This window comes from Phoenix dactylifera, chromosome 1, assembly GCF_051530095.1.
Source record: "Phoenix dactylifera cultivar Ajwa chromosome 1, Ajwa_hap1_PhDact_Kaust_v1.1, whole genome shotgun sequence".
In the NCBI taxonomy this organism is placed as follows: domain Eukaryota; kingdom Viridiplantae; phylum Streptophyta; class Magnoliopsida; order Arecales; family Arecaceae; genus Phoenix; species Phoenix dactylifera.
Genome location: NC_143190.1, coordinates 49,606,907 through 49,624,653, shown reverse-complemented (window position 1 = coordinate 49,624,653; position 17,747 = coordinate 49,606,907). Strand labels below are relative to the sequence as shown.

General features: G+C 37.0%; 1 protein-coding gene across 1 annotated transcript; it reads left to right on the top strand.

The window, feature by feature from the left end:
* The first annotated feature begins 7,007 nt into the window (after positions 1-7,007).
* Positions 7,008-13,754, top strand: DFR (dihydroflavonol 4-reductase). Its single transcript, XM_008799310.4, has 6 exons — positions 7,008-7,196; positions 8,895-9,064; positions 9,889-10,083; positions 10,771-10,930; positions 11,297-11,489; positions 13,317-13,754. Exons 1-6 carry the CDS (start codon positions 7,082-7,084, stop codon positions 13,552-13,554), a joined length of 1,071 nt encoding a protein of 356 aa, XP_008797532.3. The 5' UTR covers positions 7,008-7,081; the 3' UTR covers positions 13,555-13,754.
* Positions 13,755-17,747: the final 3,993 nt, after the last annotated feature.

The window sequence follows — 17,747 nt, the reverse complement described above, 5'->3', positions numbered from 1 at the left end:
GTTTTCTAGGTTGGTGAGAGGGAACTATCTAGAGTGTTCTGAAATATATATTTTTTTTGGCTTTTTTAGATATTTACACTAGAAGTATGTGATTCATCCGTCATAGGAAAAAAAAAAAATTCTTTGACATTTTATTTTCATATATTTTCGTGATATGGTGCTGGGTGACCCTGGTCACCATCTCCCAGAAAAATAGAAAAAGAAAATGAAAAAGAAAATCCCATCTTAGCACTGCATCTCCACCATCGATCTCATGCACGCATGGGACTTCTAGCCACAGTGGAACATTTCATGAACTAGGATTAAAATTTTTACATTGAAAGCATCACCCATCTCAATTTTCTTTGTTTGAAAAAAAACAATTTATGGGCTGGGTAATAATAACAAATCATAAAAGAACAACAATTTTGATACAAGATTTTATTCCTCAAGAGCAAATGATATAAGAATACATCTCCCAGAACACAGCAAATGGATAAAAAGAAAAGACTACTTGAAATAGATCACGGGTCTGTCTGAGTCGGGACCCCAAGTCCCGGCCTCCCTCATGTATTCCAAGTACCTCAAGAACTCGGGCTTTGTCACAGACTTCTTTGACGGCGCTTCGAGAATTTTGATGACAGGATGAGCTTTTACGTCCTTGCGCTTTGATGTCTTCGTCTTGGTCGTGGAAGCCTTCGGTTCGCTCTTCTCGGCGAAGTTGAAGGAGAACTGCTGGGAAAGGAGTCGACGGTACCCTCGTCTGCTCTTCTGATGGCTTGAAGCTCCGGACATTTCCGTGGAAGAAGGGAAGGCCAGGGAGAAGGTAGTTGGCGTGCTCAGTCTTGTGTTGGTTGTGCTGATGGTGAGGACGCATCAATGGTGAAGAGCTTGGAATTTGTAGGCTTGGATTTTGCTGAAATGGTCATCGATCACGTTGCGATGGGATTGATTAATCTTGCAAGCATTGTTTTAACTGCTCCCAAGGGATGTATTTTGACTTGGTTGGCCTCATTTGACGTTGTCTCGTTGTTGTTAACACGCTTTGATGAAATAGACATATACTGTAAAGAAATGATACCTTACTAAACAATCCTAGAATGCCGAGTCACGACTATCACAAGATGGTAAACTTGTGTTTACATCTCTTTTAATTTATGAGAAAGCACTTTTGTTTACATTCTTATAAATAAAAGCAGGATCAATGGCCTTTTCCATTTTCATGTTTAAATTGAAAAAGATAAAGAAAATGGTGCAGGCTGCAGGAAGGTATAAAAGTTTCTGGCAAAGGATAGAAATCTTTTTTTTGAGAAATTTTTTTTTTTGAGATTTTTTTTTCCTGCAACATTAATCGTTGAATCACCGAAAGATGTGCAAGGTACAATTCAATGGTTGATGCTACAGAAAAAAAACAATCATTCTTTCTTTCGTTCAAAAGATACAACTTGAGCTCTCTTAGTTAAAAGTAGGAGCAGCAAAGATGGTTATTTTCTTATCCATGGTAAACATTTCCTATCCCTGGTTAACTTAAAAGGGGCCATGCTTAGTGTAGGCGATGGGAGATAAACATAAAGGCTTCTCGTAAATAAAAATAACTTTATCGTGGTCAATTAGTAAATAAGGATAAGAAAAGATCTTATACTCTATGTTGGTAGAATTGGATATGAAAACTCTTCTTTTTTATCTTAATTATGATTTGAGGAAAGTATTAATTAGATATTGTTTAGTTGTGCCTTGGTAGGAGGTCATAATCATGCACCCACCAATTTTATACTCTTGTTTAGTTCATAAGCTTAAATCACTGAACTTATCACACCACTATTCATAGGTTAGAAGGTACGAAATTAGAAACAAATTTCTAACTGGAAATTCTCTTTATATACATATATATATCTGAGTTATTTTTCAAAGAACCACGGAGCTCTCTTTCCGTGTCTTTTGGCCTAAGCCTCTTGCGTAACTTCATACTACTAATAAAATGGCTTCAGCTTGCTTCCTCCCTTTCTCAAAGTATAAAAGAGTTGTAACTTCCCTGCCTTCCGTTCCTCTTTTTTAACGTTAATTTAAGTTGACCTCCGACTCCTTCCATTTTGCCCAATTCAATGCATCTTTAAACAAACTTCATTATTTTAAGCATGAGTTGATCGCGGGCATTCACATTAATTGATCCGTCAAATCCAACCCAACGTGTGCAAAGCAGATCAAGCCATAGGTGCCAAAAAAAAAAAAAAAAAAAAAAAAAAAAAAAAAAAACCAAGACGGTGACACGGTTGGAATGAAGCTTTGCTTTCATCGGCATGGTCCAAATTTGAAACGCGCGGACGTCGATTAAATATTGGGACCGGATGCTCCCGCTTGGACATGCTCGGTGGAAGTGCTATCTGATCCAGCTGGCACTAAGATGGCGCTGGAGTGACGTACTCATACGTGGGGTGTTCTACGGATCGGAAAGGGTATGTGTAAAATTTCTACCCATATCAAACATTCCCTAGTAAAGGGAGGCCCAGTGGAAGCTGCTACGCGAGTGAGATTTCCTCCCCCTCCCATTTTCTCATCAAAAAAAAAAAAAATCACTTTTCCTGTTTTTTTTTTTTTGATTTTGGAGCTAGGTTAATCTTGATAGGAGCATAATTAATCATTTTATAGAACAGATGCAGGAAGTATCTATATCAAATATGTGGGGGAAAAAACGGCCGAAATTAAAACTCCCGACAAGGTGTGCTTTTTCTTTTTAATCTCGTGCTCAACATCTAGCATGTGTAGTTGCTCGTTAGACTGAACTCCATTAACCCAGGTTTTACTTGCGAGTTGCGAGTATCTGACAAGATATTGCATGAGAAGGTCATCTGTAGTCCTAGTCGGAAAAGGTTGATTAACTGTAGCACTCCAATGTATCTATATGTCATCTATTATTCCAACTTGCCTGCCAAAACTAAAGCTTTGGAGTATCATGTGAAACTAGGTTAAACGAAGATTAATGCTAAATAGCTGTACTCGGACTGGTATTTGACTTCTATATCGCTAGAGGAAAATAGGCCAAGTCCAACACTTTTTTAAAGAAATTGCCGATGGCCGACGCAACTAAAAGCATGGAAGAAGCTTCGGCTATGCAAGCGATGCTTTAAAGCAATGGAAAGTTTATAAACGGACGAAACTTTGAAGCTTCAAGAAGGTTGCAGAGACTTTGCGACGCTCGCTACCAGCATTTGCCTATAGTTTATGGGCAATGATTAAAGTGCAGCTAAATATGAGAGGATTGCCTACCAGCATTAGTGATTTATGGACCAAATGGAGAAACAAAAAACTCCAATCATCAATGAGAAAAGTTGCGGATCAGTTGATTGCTGCTGTATGTAGGAAAATATAGAAGAAACGAAATTCTCGAATTTTTTTAAAGAAATCAAGTTCTGTATATTGTGTTTTGCAAAAAATCTTATCAACCTTCTTCAACTGGAAGCACCACGGGCTTTCAAATTTTCTTAGTCTGATGGAACAAACCTTGACTTAAACTGAATTCTGAACTCTAAAAGTTTAGAAAAGCTGCTTGACTCTCATCTCAAACTTGAAAATGACCTTACAGCATTGGTGCCGTACATTGAGAGACACTGATCTATTTTTTTAGAAAAAGGTTGACTTACATCACGATGCAGAGCTATATAGTTGCACATTAAATATACAGAAATCCTTCAAATCACTTATGAGATTGTTCAGCAAGTTGAATAGTTTAATAGGTCTATTTACAGACCGCTAACTTTTATAAAAAAAAATTCTTACTTTTTTTTTCTTGCAAATTCTTTATAAATAATTTTTGTAAACTTTATTTTTTTAATAAAGGCCGGATGGCTTTGTCTTCCTCTTTATCGGAAAAAAAAAAAAAAAAAAACTTTGCGACGCTTGCTAGGTTACCCAACTTTCTGATGCTTTAAAGTGCCAACTCGCATAACAGAAGTGGTATCATATAAAAAAAAGGCCAATACATGCATAATATCAAACACAATGAAATATCCATTATAACTCCAAAAACTCCAAAAATATAAATATATACATCATATGTAAACTTCAAAAAAAAAAAAATAAAAGAAATGGTTCAAGCTAGGAGATTAGCAAAGAACTAAGCGAGTCCTTGCACAGTGTTGCCAGTTAATCAGATGAGCCGGTCACCAGTTTTTCCCCCTCCAAACTTGCCCTTTTTTTCAAATTAAGGGCTAGTGCCTAGAATTGAGCAATTATGGTAAACATTGACAATAGAATACCTAGTCTTTACCATGAAAATCAGGCAATTAAATGAGGCTAAGCAATCAAGCTAAGCTAAGTCGAGTAGCTAGAGTCTCGAGCTTGACTCGGTTCAAAATACTCGGGCTCGAAGCTCGACTCGAGATCGACGAGCATCAAAATCCAAGCTTAAACTTGACTCAATAAAAAAAAGTAATACTCGAGACCAACTTGACTCAACTTCAATATTAACCGAGCCATACTCGAGCCCGAGTTCGATTTTGAATTCAAGCCTAGGTTATAAATAAAAAACATGGTTAAAACAAAAATATTATATAATATTATATTTTAAAATATTAAATTAATAATATATGTTATAAGTAAAATATAATATTATTAAAAATACATATATTTGACTAGGCTCGCAAGTTTTCAAATTGAGCATTTTTGTTACTCAAACTCGATTCAAAAAACTGTTCAAGCTATTCGAGCTCGATAATAACAGAGACAAGTCGAGCTTGGATCCGACTCGAGCTCGAGCAGCTTGCGAGCTTCTCGGCTCATTCTCATCCTAAGAAGGTTTCTCAAATAGAAATTGTAAATGCTATTATTCTCTGCATCGTCAAAGGCTGCCGGTCCAGTTCATGAACTCTGAGGGCATTCCATTTAGGAAAGATATGCTTGCCCAAATTACATGCAAGTTCATGCGAAAACGGAGTTCGAGAAAGTCAATAGGTTGGTCAAGATTGGGGTTAGTTCGAGAAAGAAGGTTCGGTGGTACGGATAGATGGCTCCATGATGGACAACCAGTCAACGTTTAATGTATCATGGCAAGCTTGACCGTTGTACTTTTTAAAAACGATCTCTATGACAAGTGGAACGCCTACGCAGCTATATCTATCATTTTCCATCTTGATTCATTCACGCAAAGGATTTAAAGCATCTCAACTAAAATTTCTTCAGTAACAAAATCTAATAAAATGAAACTAGTATTAAAAAGCTAGCTACTTGTTACGAGAGCCAAGATACTCGCAAGGCTATCGCAGATTTCCAAAGCTTTTTCTAGCGCCATCCTCTAACTACCTGCCGGCCGTTGTCAACTAAGATCAACTAAGGTTTGATTGACTGTACATGGAACGAAATTGGTCTATATTTACCTTAATTACAACATTGCAATTGTAATAATGTTGCAAAGGGGCAGCCTGGTAGCGAGATTGATATTCAACTTTTTTCGCAAATTACACCATCTTGCAAGCATAATATTAATGAAATTCTCTGTAGGGCTAATCATGAGCGAAGCTTAGGTACTAAAAAAATCGAATTTTAAATAGGCTTGATCTGAAATTCAATTATAAATGAATAGAATTTAGGCTTGAGGTCCAGCCTATGATCGGCTCTAGTTCCCATCTATGCCTCACTTTACACTCTCTAAGTTGCAATATGTTGTGGTTTGAATTACATATTTAGATCTTTCCATCTGTAGAAACAGCGTGGACGAGAAGAGGCTGTGGGCCGATTCTTTAATTTTCGGTCCCTCCCCCATCCATCTCCATTCCATGCCTGATGCTTTTAGGAGGATCGAAAATAAAAAAAAACAAAAAATATACTTGGCGGACTGGGTGTAAAAAATGTTGATCAGAGTTTTTTCTTATTATTTTTATTAGGTCATCAAGTTTCCCTTATATTTATTATATTTATTGCACCAATAATTTAGGTGGTGAGGACCTAATATGTAAAATCTGTTCTTATACATATTTATCGAGGGTTGTAAATGTAATTTACGTATTATATTTATGAGTAGTTTGGGGCTTAGTTCTTCAGATCTGCATGCACTGGCATCTGAAAGTGGAGCCCCAGGGGAGTTGTCCTCATGCAGCGTCTATCTGCTCCTCTTCTCTTTTTTGGGAGTAGATAGGCCTCCACATTTTACAACAAGCAATCTTGGCTTTGACCAGCAGTTTGATACCGACCATTCCACCATGCCTTCTACTGTTCGTGCCCTTTGCCTTAGCATAGTTACATCTAGGGAAAAAAAAATCAAGCACGCTCGTAGAACTCCATAGTAGCAGATCTTGGATTCCTAGTATAGTAGAGGAAATACTTGGGGCATTGGGGAACACTGCAGCGGAGGGGTATTGGGCATTAAAAAATTGATCTTGCAAAAACGGAGCTAAATAAGTGCAAGGAATTTCGATGCAAAATTCAAACATCATAAGTAAAACTGAATACAAGCAGTCGTTTGAAGGGCCCAGTGTTGGGTTATCCAAGATCTTTTCATGCTCATATATGTTCAGGAGACTTCTAGATCGCTACTCCACAATATTCGCAGGCACTTAGACAAGTGTGGACTGTCTATGGCTATACATATCTATAGGAAGACGAATAGCGTAGCTAACTGAGTGGCCTCATTTGCAGCTCACCATTTAGAAGGATTCATCTGGATAGACTACATGTCAGTTCCTCATCCTTTATACTTTTTTTTTTTTTTTTGATTTTGTTATCTGCACTTATACTCGATATGTGTGAGTTGCTGTTGTACTAAAAAAAAAGGAAAAAATTTGCACTTGCAGGAGCAAGGAATTTCAAGGTAAAATACAAACATCATGAGTAAAACTGAATACAAGCAGTCGTTTGAAGGGCCCAGCCCTGTGTTAGGATATCCAAATCTTGACTGGTCGATGCACGTTTCACCTGCCCCAGAATGAGAAGAGTGAAAGTGAGAGGGACCCCTTGCGTTGTGGGGCAGCACGGGCTGACTCCTAGCTACCCGCCACCTACCCTTCCGTGTTCCTTGCGTGCATATATATGTGCGCGCACACGCTTCTAAAGGAATAGGTGACGCAGCGACTACCAGTCCCAGAGAAAGAGAGAGAGCGAGAGAGAGAGAGGGATGGAGACGAAGGGACCAGTGGTGGTGACTGGAGCTTCCGGTTTCATCGGAACATGGCTCGTTATGAGGCTTCTAGAGGAGGGATACATCGTCAGAGCCACCGTCAGAGACCCAAGTCAGTAGTGAATCTCGGGCTCCTTCCCTCCCTCTATAAACCAACTGTTTTATTGCAACTAGCTTTTAATTTCTTTTCTTTTTTTTTCATAGATTTATGACATATGTAAGCATAAAGCTGCATGATATGCTCGCCATCCCATTCTTGCATCTGATTGCTTATTGAGCTTCGGCATATTTGTGATCATAGTAAAGAGTCCAGATAATTTGAAGGTTTTTGTTTTGATTATTATGAATTTTGCCGATTGCCGAATTATTATTAACAAATTCTGGGGGAAGCACTTGGCTTCCTCCATTTACCTTCAAAGAAGGAAAAAAAATGTTGATTGCCCAATTGAAAAGATGGTTCCTTGTATTCTTGGACAGAGCAGTGAGTCTGAAATTTTAGGATCGATTGGTGATCCAACTTATTTAAGAATTCAAATCAAAGACAAAAAAGCTTCTATCATTTCTAATTTGTGGATTCTTTTTTTTTTTTTTTTGGAATCATCGATCAGATATTTTGTTTCTGTACTTAGTTAAACTTTTCTTTTTTTTTTGGAGGAAAGGGGAGGCTGGATCATTGAGCTAATGAAGAAAATACAAATTGGGGGAAGCGTCTTGCTTCGCCCATCAGTCCTCAAAAAAAAAAATAATGAAGAAAATGCAAAAACAATATTGCTTGTAATTAAAACTAACACATTCAATATATTTAGCTGTTGTATTAATTTTTTTAAATTTTGAATGATGATTGCGATATCCCCTTCTTTAATATAGTATTTTTGAAGCATGGAAGATGAATTTTTTAGGTTATCACTAGAAGAATGAAAAGTTTATTCAATACTTTTCATTGCAAGTAAAGATGTTCGATCGCAAACCAACAATTACTTGTTACATGAAAATCATATAAAAGCTTAAAATACGATGACTCATATAATGCATCCAAAGACACTGCCAATTTTGAATATTGCGGAGCAACCAATAGATTGACTCACAAAAATGAAAGTGCATAATCAATGAGCCCCATGTAGCCTAAAGTTTGTTTATATCTTGCATATCACCTATCTTTGTATTTCAAACTTGATGCCTTGTAGGTGCTTCAAAGTAGTTTAAATTCATCTAGTAATAATATGAAAATAAAAGAAAGCAAAAATGTCTCTCCCTTGAAAAAAAAATGTAGGTGTAAAATGCGACATTTGTCATAACCAAACTAGATGACTGAATGAATTTGAGTTGCTATCACGAGATCTCATTGTTTCATGTCCATTTCAATGTCCACCATGAAGGAAAGATGTCACTCTGATGGCACTTCATCTTTGTAGGAATTATGGTCTTCAAGGAATTTTTCCACATCTTATATACCTACAAAATGCCTAGAAGCTTAAATGATTCAAAAAAAGGAAGAAACAAACAAGAAAGAAAGAAAGAAAGATATCTGATGAGCCATCTTTTAACAGCTTTCAGAGGTAGGATGGTGCAAGCAATAGGCTTGTCCCATTAGTTTTTATGAGAAGAAAAGCAAGATGGTGCAAGGCCCTGTAATTTTGCTTGGCTTCTGCAAACCACAAAGCATTCCATATGCCGGTGTGTGACACAAAAATAAGCCTTAACCATGCAGCAAACTTCCATATGTGTAGAAGCTCAATATGAAAATAAATTTTGCTAACTATCAATTTTGTCAATCTTTAACAATAAATTAATTTGCTTCCCTATTCAACAGCAAATCTAAAGAAGACGCAGCCTCTACTGGATCTTCCGGGGGCCAGCGAACGAGTCACCATCTGGAAAGCAGACCTTGATGAGGAAGGTAGCTTCGATGAGGCGATTGAGGGATGCAGTGGGGTGTTCCATGTGGCCACTCCTATGGATTTTGAGTCCAAAGACCCTGAGGTGAGTAAACTCTAAGTTTCAAGCATGATAATGTGGGAACCTGGTCTAAAGCAATTGAAATGCTCCAGTCCATTGGGTAGGAGGAAGAGGGGTTCACCACCCTCATGATTAAAAATCAGGTAAATTGGGAGCACATTGCCAACTTGGTAGAGTTATATTGAGTTCATAATCAACATATCTCGGTGCATGATCAAAACCAAATTAGGACTGCCGAAAATTTGAACCTTAGATGAATATATAATGTCTGAAAATATCCATACAAGTTTTATGTCAAAACATTGAGATTACATGGCATTCCATTTGTGCTTAATTTGTTAGATGATTGAAATTTTCACAACTAAAAATAAAGTTAGATATTCCAAATTTTTATCATTTTCAACCCTAATATTCTTACCGATCTTGCTTTTCATAAAATGTTGAAACTAACATTAAGGAAATAAAAGGTGGTGCTGCATAAATATTTCCAATAAGACATAATACAATTGGCTGAGGATTTAAGAGTCTGACCAAGGTACGCCGTCTCGGTACCCAGCCTTGTCTCGGTGCCACTCTGTTGCTATATCGATACGCCTAGTATAAGGGCCGCTGCAGCATACTGAGCGTCGATACACCTCCCGAACCATAAACCAGTACTAAACCGGTATGATATGGTATGCTCGTTACTATCTAGTTCGGTACGGTATGGCATACCATGCTTTGACATCAGATAGTTACAGCTTGGGGAAAAATCAGATAATTATGTTATGGTTGCATCACAGATTTGTCTCTTTAAACTTTCTTTTCTCTTTTCCTTCACCATGGTAACATTATGCCTTTCCTTGTAGAATGAAGTGATTAAGCCCACAGTTACGGGACTATTGAGCATAATGAAGTCTTGCAAGAAAGCTGGGACAGTAAAGCGTGTCATCTTCACTTCCTCTGCTGGGACTGTGAACGTGCAAGAGCACCAACATTCAGAGTATGAAGAGAGCTCATGGAGCGACATCGAGTTCTGCCGGCGTGTCAAGATGACTGGATGGGTATACTACCAAGTTTGACCCTGTATCTATTGTTATTTCTATTTTCTCTGCAATACCTAAAATTTGCATCCTGGATCTCCTAAAAGCAAGTAGCTAAGAGTGAGGTGCCAACCAACTGTGCTTACAGTTTTTGGCGTGTTTCTATCATGTCACCCTAAACTATGAACCACTACGAGTCGCTATGAATCACTATGAATCAATAGCAGTGTCAGAAAAACACATTGAGTCACTAGAGTATAGGTCTGCTTGCTTTGGTCATGGAAGTTTGATATCTATGAGAACTAGAGCAATTTTTGTGAGAGTAACTGGAACAATCCAGATAATTCCCACACATATCAGTCGGTGTTATTTGTAAAGTTTTTAAAAGTAAAAGGTGAAGTAATTTGTGAAATGTCTGTAGGATCTCCTTCCCTTTAGCTAAAAAAGAAAGGAAAGAAAAGAAATAGAAAAATGGTTGAACTCTTTTTGTGAGATATTTAAGTATAATTTACCATCAATTTGTTCAGAAAGCCAAATCATAGTAGCAAAACCTGACTAAAGGCCCTGTTTATAAAATACCAATCCTGAAAGTTCATTCAGTTGTTCCTGGTGTATGTTCCATGCAAATCCAAAGAGCACTCTTCTTTGTTTTCTTAGGACGGAGGGGCGAGGGTATGATAAGGTAATGAGCCGTTATTTGTGATACAGATGTACTTCGTATCCAAAACTCTAGCTGAACAAGCTGCATGGGAATTTGCAAGGGAGAATGGCATTCACTTTATCAGCATCATTCCAACCCTTGTTGTTGGCCCGTTCATCAGCTCATCAATGCCACCCAGTCTGATCACTGCACTATCACTGATCACAGGTACATTTCTTCCTGCTACTAATGAATTATGACATTTGAATTGCAAAAAAAAAAAAAAAACTCTGCTTCATGAGATATTCTGTTAGCAATAGAAGCTATACCATCCACACAACCTAGAAGATAACTTTGCCTTCATAGCCCCAGCCTAAACATTAGATGAACAACCAGCATGCTCAGAACCGAACCAAGGTTTAATTGTGTTTAACTGAAATTTATCCGTTTGACATATTAACAGCAAGCACGAGCAAACTGACGATTGACTCATACAGAAATTACTTCTGTTCACAAAATGGATGACTTGTTCTCCCTTGTCATAAGAAGATTAAATTTTATCATTACTGAACTCTTGCAATGGAATCTTAACAGGAAATGAAGCTCACTACTCAATTTTAAAACAAATCCAATTCGTTCACTTGGATGATCTATGCGTTGCTCATATATTCCTCTTCGAGCACCCAGAAGCAAATGGAAGATACATTTGCTCTTCTCATGATGTTACCATCTATGAACTTGCAAGAATGATGAAAGAGCGATATCCTCAGTACAGCATCCCCCAAAAGTAAGTGATCTCTTCGTTGCACTGGTTTAAGCAATACAGCTATACTAACAGAACTAGCAAATGCCCATACATTATGCACGAGAGTTTGTTAACCTAGGAATATAATAATCAGTTTTGCATTCTCAAACAATTCAAAATTTTCATCAGGCAGTAATTATTAAAGCAACTAGGGATGGCTGTCAATTTATATATTCAAGATTTAATGTATCTGTTGTAAAATATCATACTATATCATTATATAAAATATGAAATGACAAATTCTAAGGTATAATAGAGGATGACTTTTGAGAGTTACTTTTCTAGGACACCTGTTCACCATACATTTGTCTGTATAAAACATCACTTATTTTGCTGGTAGAGAAAAATCTGAAAAATTAAGACTCTAAAAACAAAATATTACGATAAACAAAGAAAAGTTCTATTCAAAGGTCAACTTAAGGTGACCACTGAATATTCACACATCATTTTTTCTAGATTGGCAAGAAGTTATGGAAGTTCGGAATGGATTTTACAGGCTATCGAACTGTAGGATCCACTCCATTTTAAAGCACAACATCTTACTTGCCATTAATTGATCTACATTCTTTCGTATTTGAGTATTCTGCTAGTGGAAATAATTGAAGCTTGACTTGTACGATGTTATTTGCCTAAGGATTTCAATTGAATGCCAAATTATTATTTCTGCTTGCTTCTGAAAAAAGGACCATTGCCACCTGAAAAAAAATAGTAGACAGTGATAATGGGAAGTCAAACAACATACATATAAACCATTGTTATGAAGCCATGGTCTTCAACTCTGCTAAACAATCATATGACCAAGCATTTAGCATTTGCAACCAGATAGAATCAGGTATGGACCATCATAGAGGAAAATATGAGTTATTTTTTTGGTACCAAAAATATGAGTTATTGACATGTACATTGTAGTCAAATAAACCCTGCATGTCACATATATTTTTCTGATACATCATGTGAATCAACCATCTTCTTGCCAGTATGCTACTATAATTAACTGCTACAAATAACACAAAATTTAGTAAATATATTACCATTTAGTGAATTGTTATGGTCCAGGAATCTTGGGCATGCTTAGATCGAATCTAGGGTTTCAAACTTGACAATGAATCTTTATCATAGCATATCCTACCAATAAAGATAATAAATAAGAGATATCTATTATGTAAAAGCAAAATCTATTCTATAAAAGCTTAAACTACGAGAAAAAAGCTACAAACAAATATCTCCTAACCATCAGCCACCACTTTTCTTTTAATATATAAATAAAATACGATATCTAAATAAAATATTTTCATTCCATGAAATGCTGAGCATGTCACTTAAATAATTTATTGGCAACAAAATCTGAAGCTAGCATGGACAAAAACCTAATGAAAAAATAGCATAATTATTTTGCACCAAAAAGAAAAATAATAAAATATGCTGAATATTTAACCAAGGGCTGATAAACTCAAGAATTCATCAGCCCGAACTTCAATCGATCCAAAACCAGCAAAGCTCCTAGAAACCAGCAATAAGATAATTAATTAATTAAATACAACTAAAAATAAACAGGAAAAAAATCAGGGAAATAGAAAAATATTTTTACCTTTTTTATGCTTTAAGTGTACTCTCTTGAGGGGAAAATAAAACTGTAGCAAACCTACGCCAAGCCTCGCGTGCAGCCACCGCATGTTCCCAAATATGCGGTTGCGGCTTTATAATATCTATAACATAACAGGTGCATTCACTGATGTCACTCTGAAGGACCACCAGTTCTATATTTTCCTCCATGGGAAAGGTGGTACTGAAATAAAATTATTCTTGTAGGTTTGAGGGGATTGATGATGGAATCGGACGGGTGTGCTTCTCCTCGAAGAAACTCATAGACCTCGGCTTCAAGTTTCGGTACTCCATGGAGGACATGTTTGATGCTGCCATTCAGATATGCAGGGAGAAGAAGTTGATACCGCACCAGACCAAGGAGCCGCTTTGCAGCAATAAGGCTGGAGAACATGTGGCCATGGATGCCAAGAGAGTGAATGGTTTGACGATCCAAAAGTCCTGACGCTCCAAATGAAGAGAATATGGAACGGTGGTGTGCGACCAAATTTAGTTTTTTCTTTCAGGGGGCTCTTTCCATCCATGTTCTTTTTTTTCCGTGCTTCATAGAACTCTCCGTCTCGGTGTGCTGCTCAAGATTTCTGCTCTGCTGTGTTCCATTATTATTTCAATAATCAATGAAATGGCTGGCGAACATTTCTATCACTCAGAGAACTGGAAAAAAGAAGGGATAATTAATGGCGGTCCATTTATTGACCGTTTAATCCTTATTGACTGGTTGTTTAACAACCGATCCAGCTATATTTTAATATTTTATTATGAGATGAAAATGTCCTCTCCTGATCTTCCAACCCACCGGAAAAAAGAAAGGCAAAAGGAAGTCGGGCCGGTCATGGCCGCCGAGAATGCCCCCGCCCCCATGGTGGGGAGGCGCCGAAGAAGAGGAAGAAGGGCGGTCGTGGCGTCCTGCGACCGTCGCCGGCCACGGCCCGCCCTCCTTCCGCATCTGCCGTGGCCCGGCTCCTTTCCGACGCCGACGGCCTCGCAGGAGAAGAATTCTCCGCGGGCCATCTGCGGCCGCCGCGGCTGCAAGCGGCAGCCGGCGTCCCGGCCCCATCCTGCGGCCCCCTTCTGTGGCCGCCACGGCTCGGCCCCCTTCCGACGCCGGCGGCATCGCGGGAGGAAGATAAAAAAGAAAGAAGAAGAAGGGAAGAAGAGAAGAAAAAAGAAAAGAAAAAGAAGAGAAAAAAAAAGAAGAAAAGGAAAGAAAAAGAAGAAAAAAAAAGAAAAAAGAAAGAATAAATAAATAAATATATATATATATATATATATATATATATATATATATATATATGAATGAACGAATAAATAAATACATATATAAAGTCGTCGCGGCCGGGCCTCCTCCCGCGGCCGCCATGGCCCAACCTCCTTATGGTGCCGCCAGCCTCACGGGAGGAGAAAATAGAAGAAAAGAAAAAAAAGAAGAAAAGAAACAAAAAAGAAAGAAAAGTAAGTAATGAGTGAGTGGCAAATAATCTGATCCTTATGATATTGATAAATATAGTGAAAAAAAAAAGAAAAAAAAAGAAAAAAAAGGAAGAAAAGGAAAGAAAAAGAAGAAAAGAAAAGGAAAGAAAAATCAATAGAAAAAAGAAAAGAAAAGGAAAAAATAGAAGAAGGAAAAGAAAAAGGAAAAAAAGAAAAGAAAAAAAAAGAAGAAAAAAGAAAAGAAAAGGAAAAAAAAGAAAAAAAAGAAAAGAAAAGGATAAAATAGAATAAAAAAGAAAAGGAAAGGAAAAAATAGAAGAAAAAGGAAGAAAAGGAAAGAAAAAGAAGAAAAGGAAAGAAAAAGAAAAAAAAAAGAAGAAAAAGGAAAGAAAAAAATAAAAGAAAAAAAAGGAGAAAAAGAAAAGAAAAAGAAGACAGTTAAGTCTCCTCTGTACATAGTTAAGTATTCTCCGTACACAATTAAGTTTTCTCTGCACGTAGACTTAATGCAGAGAACACTTAACTATGTACAGAGAACACTTAACTGTGTGCATCACACAGTTAAGTATTCTTTATACATAATTAATATTTTTTTGCATACAGATTTAATTGTGTACAGAGAATACTTAACTGTGTGATGCACTTAACTGTATGCATCACACAGTTAAGTATTCTCTGTATACAATTAAATATTTTCTGTACATACTTAAATCTTCTCTACACACTATTAAACACAGTTAAGTGTGTATAGAGACGATTTAATTGTGTACAGAGAACACTTAACTGTGTGTGCATCACACAGTTATGTGTTCTTTATACATAATTAAATCTTCTCTGTACATACTTAAATTTTTTTTCTTTTCTTTTCTTCTATTTTTTCCTTTCCTTTTCTTTTTTCTTTTTTTTCTTTTCTTTTTCCTTTTTTTCTTTTCTTTTTTCCTTTTCTTCCTTTTTCTTTTCTTTTCTTCTTTTTCTTGCCTTTTTTCTCTTTTTCTTTCCTTTTTCTTCTTTTTTTCTGTTTTTTTTCTTCTCTTTTCTCCTCTCTTCTTATTTATTTATTGACTATTTTATTTCATTGAAAAAGGAAAGAAAAAGAAGAAAAGAGAAGAAAAGAAGAAGAAGAAAAAGGAAAGAAAAAGAAAAAGGAAGAAAAGGAAAGAAAAAGAAAAAAAAGAAAAAAAAGAAGAAAAAAAAGAAAAGAAAAAAAAGAAAAAGAAAAAAAAAAGACAATTAAGTATTCTCTGTACACAATTAAGTCTTCTCTGCACGCAGACTTAATTGTCAATTAAATCTTCTCTATACACAGATTTAACTGTGTGCATTACACAGTTAAGTATTCTTTGTATACAATTAAATTTTCTTTGTACACACTTAAATCTTCTCTAAACATAGTTAAGTGGGTGCAGAGAATACTTAATTATATACAGAGAACACTTAACTGTGTGTATCACACAGTTAAGTATTTTATATACACAATTAAATCTTCTCTGCACACACTTAAATCTTTCTTTTTTTTCCTTTTCTTCTATTTTTTCTTTTTCTTTTCTTTTTTCTTCCTTTTTTTTCTTTTTTTCTTTTTCTTTTATTTTTCTTCCTTTTCTTCTTTTTCTTTCCTTTTTCTTCTTTTTTTTTCTTTTCTTCTTTTTCTTTTCTTTTCCTTCTTTTTTTTTCTTATCTTTTTTCTTCTCTTCTTGTCCCCCTTTCTTATTTATTTATTTATTTATTATTTTATTTCATTTAAATATATTTAATTATTATTTTAATTATTTATTTGTTTCTTTATTCGTTCATTCGTGTGTGTGTGTGTATATTCTTTCCTTTTTCTTCTTTTTTTTCTTTTTCTTTCCCTTTTCTTCTTTTCTTTTCTTTTTTTTCTTTTTCTTCTCTTCTTCCCTTCTCCTTTTTTCTTCTTTCTTCTCCTCCCGCGAGGCCGGCGGCGCCCGAAGGAGGCCAAGCCGCGGCGAACGCAGAAGGAGGGCGGGCCGTGGCCGGCGACGGCCGCATGAGGGGTCTCATAAGGGGGTAGGGGCATTCCTGGCGGGGCGGCCGTGAGAGGGGGCTCGGAAGGGGGCGGGGCTGTGGGAAGGGGCGAGCCGAGGCCGGCGGCAGCCACAGGAGGGAGCTTGGGCAGGGGCGGGCCGTGGTCAGGACTGCCTAGCCGTTTTCTTCTTCTTCTTCTTCTGGAAATAGGAGATCAAGAGCGGCAGAGGCATTTTTGGCATTTTTTTAAAGAATAAAAGGAGCTCAGGAACTGGAAATTAAACTCGGTAGAGATATTGGACCAAGATTTTAAGATCGGTCAATGGGGACTTTTTGTTATAGCACGGTTTTTTGGAGGGTGGAAAATTAATTATTCAAAAAAAAAAAGTGATGTCTTCCACTCCTTTATGCATTTTATATTTTAATGGCTGGCGAACTTTTCTGTCAGACACACACACAGAACATCTTAGCTTTTATGCTCCCAACCCCCCCCCCCCCCCCCCCCCCCCCGGTGCGGGGTATGAAGTACCGTCATCAACATATGTTAACTCGTCTCACACAACATCTTGGCTTTTATACTCCCAAACCCAAAAAAAAAGGAAAAAGTGCGGGGTACGAAGTACCGTCATCAACATATGTTAACTCTTCTCATCTTAAGAGTTGAGTGAGGTCCTAAGGGAGAAAAACTGCAAGCATATTTCATCCACAAAATAAATAAGAGAAATAAAAACAGAGTATATATGACTCCGTTCATGGTTATATAAGACATTAAGTGTCATGCACGCATCCACCCATTTGACTCAAAACCCTACTGGCTCAAGTAGGGAGACGAAAGCCTGATCTCTACAAAATCTTTTTCTTTAGAGAGGTTTTTTCTGTGATAAAAAAAGTTGTGCTCTGTAATAGAAGCTCCCCCCTTTTATTTTGGCTGCATCAACGTCCAACTGTAACCTTAACTAGGTTTTAGCAGAATCGTACCTGTTCCCACGCAATAAGTGCACTAGTTGTCGATGTTACCTTTCATAACTAGTTGTTAGGCAACCCAGGGTCACATAAACTCCCCTTCCCGTTGTTTTCTAACAGACCAAGAATTACGCATGCAAATGCGTCATGAAAAATGCAACATCCTGCATTTTGTGACAAAAGATAGGAAGAACACAAATCCGGAATCTCTTTTTTGTGATGATAATGCCAAAAATATGGAGTTGGCTCATCCGTCTTTCTTTA